Source organism: Sphaeramia orbicularis, chromosome 1 (genome assembly GCF_902148855.1).
Source record: "Sphaeramia orbicularis chromosome 1, fSphaOr1.1, whole genome shotgun sequence".
In the NCBI taxonomy this organism is placed as follows: Eukaryota; Metazoa; Chordata; class Actinopteri; order Kurtiformes; family Apogonidae; genus Sphaeramia; species Sphaeramia orbicularis.
In genome coordinates this window covers 40,824,593-40,836,679 of record NC_043957.1, presented here as the reverse complement: position 1 = coordinate 40,836,679, position 12,087 = coordinate 40,824,593, and the positions used below count along the sequence as shown (strand labels likewise).

The window sequence follows — 12,087 nt, the reverse complement described above, 5'->3', positions numbered from 1 at the left end:
GAGGTTAACTAATACACCAGTGCATACCTAGTGTAGATGAAGTCATGCAATAGACCACCCCCCTCTGTTATATTATCTGAGCTGTCTATCCCTCCAGATGTGGGTTAAAGACTGATTTAATCCCCTGGTGGTGTGACCCCCTCAGCACGCACAGATCCCACTTTAAAGGGAGGAGAATGGAAAACTGATTTGCTGTCTATTTATGTGTTCCACGTGGTCAATGATGCTCTTGCAGATCTAATATTTTTCGCATCAAAACTAGAGCACTGCATCGTTTCACTTTGCGTGTGTGTGCGCGGTGAGGAGGGCTTCTTAAGTTGCCCGGAGAGATGCTTTTCACGGTTCACAGTCGAATGGGAGCGCTTGCCTGAGAGGCGGGACTGTCCGTGACCCGGTTAGACGTAAAACAGTCGAGACTGTCTCCGTCGCTTCAGTTTGGGGGAAATCTCCGTCTCCCGTGGAAGCCACTATGTCGGACTGCAGAAGGCAGTGGAATCGGGAGGATGAGCTGCCGGTTTACCTGGCCGGGCCGATCACCACCGGGCCGAACCAGCGGAAATCCTACGGCATGTTCAGCTCCGTGGAGGGGGCGTTTGAGAGCAAGACCATAGACTTCGATAACTACGCGGTGGGAAGAAAGGGGAGCCGCACCCCGAGGAGTGGAAGTCAGGAGAGGGTCTTGGATACCGGTGAGCAAATCGGCAAGACGTCCAGCAACGCCCGGGAGGGGTCACTGACCAACTCCCCTGGGGAGACGGATGATGGTCACCAAGAGATTGAAGTCAGATACTCATCGGCTAGGCCAAGTGCAAATGGAGAGGTAGGAATGTGTGGCTGCTTGGTTTGTGATAGATGTGAAGGCCCTAAAGATGACATTCCGGACTGATTTTAGCATTTATTTGTGACAGATCAAACAAAAAATATGCGCCTATTTAATCGTCTGTAAGTGTAAATAAATAATCTACTCAGGGTTGATGATTAAAAACACTTAAATTAAAATATGCGCTTTATTATTACAGATCAAATTGTCATCCTATTGTTTTATATGCCCCACGGGTGTTCTTATTCACAGACAAACAGTCTGCATATGTGATGAAAATATGTGGTGCATTGCAGTTTGTCCATTTTGATTTATATCCACACTGCTGTAAAACTATCCACAAACTTGTAGACCTGTGCATATGGAGACCATATTCCTTTTTTCATCCTCGGTGGTGCTGAATTGGACAGCGACACGTAGCATCAATGTATTGTTTTGAAGTCTCACGTGAGCTATGTGTGTGTGTGTATGTGTGTGTGTTTCGTGGGGGCGCTCGTGCCTTCTCCCTTCGTGCCGTGAACGCCGCCGGACAGACTCTCCCTGTTACGCACGCGCGCGCACGCACAGAATCGTCACCTGGTTTTTTTTTTCTCAGCGCGCGCGTCACGCCTCCCGACGCAACCGTACGGCGGTGGATTCATCGCTTTCCCCTTCGTATACACACGGAAACAAAAACCTACACGCATCGAGTGAGACAAAGGGGGTTGAAAGCGCATCGCAGGGCGCCGGTGTCACCACAAGCCGCTTCTGAGTTGACCTCCCCGGGGGTATAGAGCGAAGGAGTCAGCATGTCAGGGACCAGTTTCCAGGGGAAGAACAGCATCCCCCATCCGACGGTAAGAGACCCGGCCTGGTCAGCCGCTTGTCCGCAAATCCCTGTCAATGCCGTTTGCAGAGGGGATTAAATTCTTAGTGTGGAAGCAAAGAGCGTAAGGCCCTTCTACAGTTTCTCCTGAGTGAAACAGCAAACCCAAGACATGGAGGTGACAATTCTCCAGGCTGTGTCTGTGTGCCAAATTGAGCGCATACTCCCTCTCAGGGCTGGACAGTGTTGTGTAATCTCGCCTCGCCGCTTGTCAAAGAGATTATCTCGACTGACGTGACGATCGAACCAGGAGTCAAAAGAAACAATAGCTTCATAAAACAACACAGAGGCGTGGGACTGGATTTGTGTCTAAATGCATCCTCTTCAGATAGGCATGCACTCTGCAGAAAACCCTCTCTGTCTTTTCAGAGCAATATTAAGTGCCAAACAAATCACATAATCAATAAAGGGATGTAGCTATTAATTTGAAAGGGTAGACATTAAAAGAACGCTATCTCACATTTTGCAAGCAACCTTATCTTCTATATATACTGAAAATGTAGAGGAGCTGTCATCTGCCTTCATCTCAAACCATGGGTGATCAATGGTTGCCATGGAGACAGGCATCTATGGTCGAAGAGGATGTGGACAAACTGGATGGTCATAAACATGCTTTCTCACTGCTGTTTATAGTATCACATTGTTCTGATACTATTCATCTTCGAAGACACTTAGATTTAGACTGCACCGGTTGTGTCTTTGTGCATTTTTTTTCCTCCTTCATCCATTGCATGTGACAATCTTGCAATAAAACTGTCCATTACATAACAGATTGTATAATATGTCAAAATGCCAGGCCTTAATTCAACCCCTCCTCTCCTCTTTTCTCTCCCCCTATACCACTGTATCTATGTCCTACAGAGTGAACAGCTGTTGATCAAAGGTGGACGGGTAGTGAATGATGACCAGTCTTTCTTTGCAGACGTCTACATTGAAGAAGGCCTCATCAAGTGTGTATATACAATATGCTGCAAATGATCCCAGAACTGTAGTATTATAAACATATATACACCTCTGGAAAAAACTGAGACCACTGCAATGTCCTCAGAAATCATCATGTGTGCATGTATGACAGCCATTCCATTCCTGTGTCTGTTGTATTCTAACACAAGCACACCTTATTCTACTTAATAAACACCTGATCCATGTCTTATTTAAGAAGGAGAAGTATAAAAACCACTACTGTGGCCATCACTATCTTCTTGCAATAGGACAATAAACAGTGCTATTAGTACTTCAAAAGTAATTGGAATCAAAAAATAACAACTGAAAACTATTTGACTTCTGCTCTGACAATGTTCCCAAACTCTGAGGACTGGTTCTTCTATCAGGACAATGCTCCTGGCCTCAGCTAGGTCAATAAAGGTATGGATGACAGACTACCAGATGAAGACCCTGTCATGGCCAGCACAATCTCCAGACCTGAACCCACTTTGAAAACTTCTGGAATATAATCAAAAGGAACATGGATGGTCACAAGCCATCCAACATTGATGAGCTTCTTTAATTTCTCTGCCAGGAGCTGCATAAAGTCATCCAACAGCAATAGTGGAGAGCCAAGACACATGAAAGCTGTCATTGAAAATCAGGGTTATTCCACCAAATATTGATGTCTGAACTTTTCCCAAGTTACAACATTAGTATTGTGTTGTTCAGAAATGAATATGAACTTGTTTTCTTTGCATTACTTGAGATCTGAAAACACTGCATCTTTTGGTTATTTTGACCATATGTCGTGTTCTGCAAATACATGCTCTACATAACTATTTTTATTTGGAATTTGGGAGAATTGTTGTCGGTTGTTTTGAGGATAAAACAAAAATGTTCATTGCACTCAGACACATACCTATAAATGGTAAAATCAGAGAAAGTGATAATTTTGCAGTGGTTTCTTATTTTTTTCCAGAGCTGTACATGCACTAAATAATTTTGCTTCTGTGCTCCTTTTCTGCTGTTTTCCATCTTATCACTGCTCTGATTTTTTCCACATCATATCCACATATTTGTGGCTTCTTTTTACCCTTCTTCCATCCATGCATCTGTCTTAATATCTGTATCATCCTTGGTAGGCAGGTGGGGGAGAATCTGGTTGTTCCTGGAGGAGTCAAGGTGATCGAGGCTAATGGTGGCATGGTGATACCAGGTGGGATAGATGTCAACACCTGCCTGATGAAGCCCTTCCTGGGCACACAGCCTGTTGATGATTTCTTCCAGGGTACCAAGGCTGCACTTAGTGGGGGCACCACTATGATCAGTGAGTGGTGATACCTAGGTGCATGCAGTAGATATATGCTGAATGCTGATCATAATCTGTACATCTTAACCTGTGTTCTTTTCTTTCTGTCAGTCGACCATGTAACGCCACAGCCAGGTGAAAGCCTGCTGGAGGCTTTTGAGAGATGGCAGGAGGCTGCAGATAAGAAAGCTTGCTGTGATTACTCCCTACATGTCGACATCCCCCAGTGGAACGAGACCGTAAAAGATGAGTTAGAGCTGCTGGTGCAGGAGAAAGGTACAACAGTTGGGAGTTACAATAGTATAGAACTGTGGTAATTGGTGTAATTCTTGTTTAAGTTCTGCCTTCATCCCTTTTTTTGGACCCAAGTTAGAAAACATGAGGGACAGATTTAGAAACAATTTGGCCCAGTGTTGAATCCTCTTACAGTGGAGGCCCAGTTGAATCCCTTTGTTTTCATGACAGTGTTGTCATGGTGGCTGTGTATAAAATTTGCTTGTAATCTGTTCTAAGTAACAAATCGCTTTACTTTTGGGGTAGCTACAAAACAGTACAGACATTGACATACTCACATGCTCAAATTTCCTTTTAAAAAGTTGTTGTAATTCCTTTTTGCATATGCTACGAACACACAAGTTATAGTATGCTTTGCACAGCAGATGAGATTGTAGATACAATTTTGCTTTGTGCACCTTGACGTTTGTGCTGGACTGTGACTTTCATGTCTTGCATTATGTGTAGAATTATTTTTTGTTATGCTCTTATGTTCTATGTACTCTATTAGTCTCCTATCGTTACTAACTGGATTTGATGCTTTCCACTATTTTTAGGAATCAACTCCTTTCAGGTGTACATGGCTTATAAAGATGTGTACCAGATGACAGATTCTCAGGTATTTCTTATCATTACTATTTGTAAAAATAAGTGTTAAAGTGATCTTATGTCCCTTTGTGATGTTTTGTAATTTCTCTTTAATCTTTGATTTATTTTTCATTATCTGTTGTTCATTCAATATTTCAGCTGTACGAGGCTTTGTCCTTCTTGAAGCAGCTGGGTGCTGTAGCCCTAGTTCATGCTGAAAATGGAGATCTGATTGCTCAGGTAAGTACTGCCTGACCTCAAATATTCTTATCTCATTGTGGCATCTAAACACAACACAACACAACACGACGATTCCTTTGCAAATAGTAGAGGAACTTCAATCCTTACTGTGCTCTACTTTCTACAGTAGTTCCTTGTAGGTGAGAGATATTCTTATTACCAATCTCCCAAGTTCTCTGTGAGAAGATGAGGATTAATGGTGCTGCTGCTGCAGCTGCAGAAGATGATAGGTTTATCTGAGGGCACTGTTCCCTTTGATTGTGATTATATTAATGATGATGATGTAATGGTGATTATGATGGTAAAGGTGAAGTGCTGATAATGCTGACAGCAGTGATGAAAAGAGGTGGTGGTCGCTGGGTGATGATGATCCTGATTAAAGGGAAAATTATGGGGAAAACTATGACGCATATGAAGATTAATGAGAGTAATGAGCAATAATGAGCACGCTAATAAATTATGACATTCTTGTTAACCTATTTATAATGGAAATAACAAGATGCTTGATGAATCTGAAGCCTTCCTCACTGAGAACAAACAGTGAAAAAAGCAGTGTGGGGTATGGCTTACATCCCAATTTTGCCAGACAGGGCTGTCAAAACCATTGCAGCTGAAGCAGCTGAGGGCTCCTTACAGTGCATTGGTGTTTTCCAACTACAATGCACACTTTGTTTTCTTTGATAGTGTGACAGTCCATGAAAATTTAAATTTACAGGCATAGAATGAAAGATCAGGCAGAAAATATGAAAATGTTGGATGAAAAAAATATGATGTGATGGGTATATGGTGCTAAGGCTGATGGTATATTTACAGTTGTTCTAATATGCCTTTTAGGAACAGAGTAAAATCCTTGGGATGGGAATCACTGGACCTGAAGGTCATCCTCTGAGTCGGCCTGAAGAGGTGATATGTCCATCCATCCATCCATCCATCCATCCATCCATCCATCCATCCATCCATCCATCCATCCATGTACAGGGTGTAATGTTAATGTTCCTTTCTGTGCAGCTGGAGGCTGAGGCGGTGTTTCGGGCTATCACCCTTGGTAACCGTGTGAACTGTCCTGTCTACATTAGCAAGGTGATGAGTAAGAGTGCAGCTGACACTATCACCCAAGCCAGGAGAAAAGGTCAGTTTGTATTTGTTTTTGCTTTTTTACTGTTGATGAGCAGGGTCTCGTACATTTAATGTATCTACAGTGTATTTTCATGTGATGATCATGTAACTTCTTTCCATCTCTGCCCTACTGTCTTCTTATGCAGGTTCCATAGTTTTTGGGGAGCCAATCACTGCTGGTCTTGCCACTGATGGCTCTCACTATTGGAGCAAGAATTGGGCCAAAGCAGCTGCTTATGTGACTTCTCCACCTCTGAGTCCTGACCCAACAACCCCTGATCATCTCCACACACTTCTGGCCTGGTATGACTGTGGCTTTCTTCATTTATTAAATATATACAATCCAGTTAAAAACTGACCTTTCATGCAAGGTCAGTTTTTAACAGTTTCTGTAGTGTGTGATAATAACGTTCTGAGAAACCTGACAAAGTCTGTGATGTATGTAATGTATATTGCATAAACACTGGAAGGGGCAAAGACTTTTCCATATTAATGCAGGGGAGCTCTGACAAAGTGTTTAATTTAGCTGTAACCTCAGCCCAAGGAGAAATGTTAATAGACTAGATGACACAAAAGGAGACACCTGCTAGTTTCTAATTCTCAGTTTGCCCTACGACTTTGGTATTCATTCTCTAATGCTAGCATGAAACACAATGTGAAAACTACAGCTACATGTGTGAATAGGCATTCATAATATGCATGAGCATGACATAGAAAGGGGTGATAAAACATGACCGAGATGGACTGCAATATAATTTTGAACCCATCTTAACTGCAGTAAATTGCATTATTAAAAGTTAAGAGGTAATTCATAATTATTAAAGAGCCAATAGTAAGTTTACCAAACCAGCACCCTGCAGTACACTTTTGACTGTCCCCAATTCCATAAATAGCACAAGAACTACAAACCTTCATCATCTGTTGCCTTGGCTACCAAGTGCCTCCCTCCTTTTCCTCCTCCTCCTCCTCCTCCTTACTCCTCTCTGCTCCTCCACCCTTCCTCTGCAACTTCTGCTTCTCAGGGCGGGTCCATGCTGTCATACCAGTGGTGTGATACTGCTGTTGTCTTTGAGCTTCTGCTGAAGAGACAGGATGTATTTTTAGGTTATTTTTCAATGACACAAACAGCAGCGCTTTTCCTCACATTGCAAAAATATCATTATTTCCATAATAAGCACTTTTGTGTCCTACAGCTCTCTATCATTGTATTACTACTTTAATTAACACAAATTAAGATCACGTTGGCACCTCGTCAGTCATATCTAGCTTCTTGTACATGATGGATGAAAGTAAGTGTTTGTGTGTTGTTAGTTTTCTGATATTGCAGTGTATCTAATGTGATCTAGTTAAGGCTTCAGAGACTGGCACTGCAGCTGTGTTGCACCACTCTGACTGGTTCAGCTGGTTGGTTTGTTTGCTCCAGGCCAACAGATGATTTGTACTTTAATTTACATACTCTTTAGCGACACCTGGTGGCTAATAGTTGAATTGTCTATCTTTACGTAAATCATTATTATCTTAGGGCCTAAATCTTTTTGTTTCTTGAATATCTGAAACTTGTGTAATAATTCACCACAGCTATTGCTGATAACATTTAATTACTTAATTACTACAATATACTTCAAGCTGAAGAACTGCATAATTGAAGTTTTGGGCTTGATATTTTATTTTTGTTGCCTTCAATTCAGTGGGGACCTTCAGGTGGTGGGCAGTGCTCATTGCGCGTACAGCACATCCCAGAAAGCAATTGGTAAAGATGACTTCACACTGATACCAGAGGGAACCAATGGAGTAGAAGAAAGAATGGGTTTTGTCTGGGATAAGGCAGTGGTAAGTGCTGCAGATGGTTAATGTATGATGGTGCAACATTTGCCCCTAGGTTTGTGTGTTTTATCCACTATTCTACCAGCTCTAATTTCCACTCTTTTCTCTCAGGCCATGGGGAAAATGGATGAGAACCAGTTTGTGGCAGTCACATCTACCAACGCTGCCAAAATCTTCAATCTGTACCCACGCAAGGGCCGGATAGCAGTGGGCTCTGATGCTGATATTGTTATTTGGGACCCCGACAGCATCAAAACAATCACTGCTAAACTCCAGCAGTCGGTAAGAACAAAAAAAAAAAAGTCAGACAGAGGGATGATGTGAAAGCACAAAGAAAGTGCTGCAAAAACAGATGGCAAGCGGTAAAAAAGGCTAAAAGTTGGCTGTTTACTTTGAAATATATCTAGTCCTGTGAGTAGTTTTTGCTTCATGATGTGAGACATCTATCTCTGTGATTTCTGCCACACATAAACTGTGAATTTGACTGAAAATCTTTAATGCACAGATGACTCAGAATCCTTTAAAAATGACAATGAAAAACTACTAATTTGTGAAAAGAAAGGTATTCCACTCAGCTGTACAACAGTGTGGGTGAACTGGCAGTTTCTACAGACAATGCTTACATTTATACCCAGGAGAATATCTCAAAATGTAAAATTCATTGTGACACAATACAGTGAGCAGATGAGACAGTGGTTAATGTATTCATTCTGTTCTGCCACTTTCAAAGACCCTAATCCAGACTGGTGCCAGCTTTAGGTTATAATCCCCCTTCACCCCTCACCCATTCTTAGCCTCCGTCTCTTTACCCATCCCCCTGAACGTGCACTACTGCTGTTTGCGTATGCCCCGAGCCTCTCACTTATTCATCCCCCATCTTCAACTGCTGCATTTTACTGCATTTATTAAACCATCCGATACAAAGCTCACTAAGGCTGCACAGGGAGCGCAGACAGTACAGGCAATCGGTGTTTAAACCATAGGGGGAGATGAAAGAACCCATCTTTGTTCCCCTGCTTAATTCTAATTCACCGTTTTCTTTGTCTCATATTCTTATCCCTTTCGACACAGGCCGCAGAATACAACATCTTTGAGGGTCTGGAGTGCCGCGGGGGTCCGGTGCTGGTTTTGAGTCAAGGTCGGGTGGTTTATGAGGAAGGCAAGCTGCAGGCTCAGCAAGGCACTGGTCGATTCATTCCACGCAAACCTTTCCCAGATTATGCTTACCAGCGTATACGGTTCAGGAACCAGGTACAGTGCTCAGAAAAAAAAAGAATCTATAACAGTAGGGGAAATGAAATTAGAATAAATGTTTACTTGTTTAATATTACATGGGCAGTAAACCTAGTGCTTTTCTTAACTCTCTCTGAACTCCATAAAATATTCTAAAACCTGATCTCAAAGCTATGGGGAATAGTTCCCAGCTGCCAGACATTAATTTTCATGTGCATTCTGCCAGATGAAAAATGCAGTCTGAATCTTTAAAAGGTATTTAAACAGTAATATTAATAGGCATGAATTATTAAATGGAAAACAATGTCTAAACTCACATTTTCCTAAAAAAGTGAAAAATTACTTGACTGATTAATTAGTTGAGCTAAAAAAAAATAAAATAAAAAGAAATAGAGCATTTTCTTCCAGAGGGAGAGCTGAAGAAACCAGACAAGTACTTATGATTCAAAATGAGTATTTATACTCAAAACGTGTCAAGTTATTCAGAACTCCAGAGGCAGATCATTTAATACAATTATAATGAATCAAATAATCGGATATAAAACAATGTAAATTAAAACTATGAAACATTTTGTCAGTATAGATTAAAATGTAAACAAAATTAATCCTAAAGGCAAAATAAAAATATTTATTGCAATAATATTTATCACAATGCAAAAGCATATTATGACATTTGTCATTAGTGTTTTGTAGCCCGGCCTGCTGTTAGCAATGATGCACCTGAATTTTAATGTGCAAAACAAATGAACAAATCAGCGCTGTGTCTTTGTGACTTTATATCTGGTCTATAAATATGTTTTCTTTACATTCTACTCAGGTGAAGAGCAAGCAGGGTGTTACTCGTGGGTCATATGATGGCCCTGTGTATGATGTTGCTCCTACACCCAAGTATATTACTCCAGCTCCATCAGCTAAAACTTCACCCACTTCACACCAACCACCACCTATACGCAATCTCCACCAGTCCAACTTCAGCCTTTCAGGTAACAGAAATAACATATTTAAATTCAACAAATACTGTTTTTTTTTTACTGCCTAAACATTGGTTACTACATATTTTAAATGCATAAGATACATTTTTTTTTGTTTCTTTTACAGGGGCACAGATTGATGACAATGTCCCCCGTCGGTCTGGCCACCGCATTGTAGCACCCCCTGGTGGTCGCTCCAACATCACCAGCCTTGGTTGAACACTTGACAGTGCACAAAGTGTGTTTGTTGTGGGGTTTCACCTCTTTAGTGTGTGTGAGTGTATGTGTATGACTGAGAGTGTGAGCACACAGGTATGGATGAGTACCTTTGTATTTTTTGGTACAATGGTAACACGCTCTTTTAGATCATTATGAGTTTATCAATTTGCCTTGAGTCCATGGTCACTGAGGAGAAGCACACTTAAACCTTCAACACAAGACGTGTAATTTACAACTATATGAGAAACTCACAGTCCCACCATTGGGGCACTCTCTCTCGTTCTCTCTCTCACACACACAGATCTGGTGTTTGACCCCCCTCCAAGCACCCACATGTGATCCAGTGTTATGTCGTACTGTTACCTCCTTTTCCATGAGCATGACTTCTTCTTCTTCTTCCTCACATCCTTCGTCTTACTGTATGGGTCTGCTCAGACATGGTGCTCCTTTCCACCTACCCTGTGGACAGATGAAGAAATAACATTTTTCTCCTTCCTTTCATTTTCAGTATTTTTGCAATACTTGTTTTCTACGTGGCTCAAGTGGATGGGTTACACATTTTGCATGGACATGTTTTTAGATGTTACACTGCTTGCAGTTCACTGTTAAAATGGAGGAACACCAAAATTGTAAACAAAGCACATTATTCAACAGCACAACTCTGTTCTTATATTGGTAAATGTCTGCTTTGAGCACATGATGTACACTGTGCACAGAGCCACTGTCACCAGGGTTAAAATAGTTTCATTTTAGTATTACTGTGAAATTCAATAAAAGCAATGCAACTTCCTCTGCACCACCACGTACTATATGCAAACATGTCTATAATCAGTGTGAACTAAATAAAGTAGAGCAGCTAAAACAAAAACTTTTGATCTGCAAAATGAATTTCTAGATTGCTGTACCTGCCGGATAGAGTTTCATAATGAAGTATTTATGATGTGTGTGATAGTTTTCTGCCAATCACTCATGCAGAAGTAGATCTCTGTTGCAATGACACGCTCACCTCACTGCTGTAAATGACGTCAGTACCTACTGCTTTTTGAAACTATACGAACAACCTTTTTCAGCAGTTTTATTTTCTATTTAATTGGTTCAGGGTGTTTTCTTGATAATAGTACATTTAATGTTTTTACGCAGCTTTGTTTTTGTTGCTATTGTCTGGTGTCTCCAGTGGAACCACAAAGATCAATAAAAGACTTGACTGTTGTCGAAAATGATCTTAAAGCTGTCTGAGGCTCTTTACTTAAAATGACTGATGTTATAACTCTGGAAACAATGTACTGCTGGGGAAAATGTAACTTCTGTGACCTTAATATCTGATATACAATATACAGACAGGTGCTGCCAACGTGCTTAGGCTATAAATGCTCACTTGTCCCTGTACAAGTAAATATTAAATAAAAAGAAGTCATATTCCAAGCCTTTTAACTCATCAGAATTCAGTGTTGCTTTGTGTCTAGCAGATTGCTTATATACTGTAATAGGTGAGACAAACATCACCTTCACTTTTGACAAAACACATATCTTAATGCACACTAAGCGTTAACCAAAAGGGAAATTATTTAGGAAAGAGTGAGTAAACCTGTTGTGGAGGAAGAAGAAATGAGAAGAAAATACATGATTAATTACAGATTCACCCTTTGAAAAGCCTATATGGTGTGTATGAAATGAAAATATTTCAGGAGCTGGACTGAATCTA

At 41.0% G+C, this 12,087-nt stretch overlaps 1 protein-coding gene across 2 annotated transcripts; it reads left to right on the top strand.

Moving 5' to 3' along the window:
* The first annotated feature begins 174 nt into the window (after window positions 1–174).
* On the top strand, window positions 175–11,612 carry crmp1 (collapsin response mediator protein 1). Of its 2 annotated transcripts, none has more exons than XM_030147712.1 (14): window positions 175–820; window positions 2,547–2,635; window positions 3,755–3,939; window positions 4,033–4,197; window positions 4,752–4,813; window positions 4,942–5,022; window positions 5,857–5,925; window positions 6,031–6,151; window positions 6,285–6,441; window positions 7,827–7,968; window positions 8,074–8,244; window positions 9,034–9,213; window positions 10,013–10,178; window positions 10,294–11,612. In XM_030147712.1, the coding sequence occupies exons 1-14, from the start codon at window positions 470–472 to the stop codon at window positions 10,383–10,385; spliced, it is 2,031 nt and encodes a 676-aa protein (XP_030003572.1). In that variant the 5' UTR covers window positions 175–469; the 3' UTR covers window positions 10,386–11,612. The 2 variants fall into 2 exon arrangements, with proteins under 2 accessions (XP_030003572.1, XP_030003581.1); XM_030147721.1 differs by lacking the exon at window positions 175–820 and adding an exon at window positions 1,450–1,656.
* Window positions 11,613–12,087: the final 475 nt, after the last annotated feature.

What these genes read in the sequence shown, in the direction of transcription:
- crmp1 (XM_030147712.1), top strand. Translation starts at nt 470, where the DNA reads ATGTCGGACTGCAGAAGGCAGTGGAATCGGGAGGATGAGCTGCCGGTT. An exon ending in ACCAGATGACAGATTCTCAG is followed by an intron (nt 4,814 to 4,941) that starts GTATTTCTTATC and finishes TCAATATTTCAG; the next exon opens with CTGTACGAGGCTTTGTCCTT. An exon ending in GTATACGGTTCAGGAACCAG is followed by an intron (nt 9,214 to 10,012) that starts GTACAGTGCTCA and finishes CATTCTACTCAG; the next exon opens with GTGAAGAGCAAGCAGGGTGT.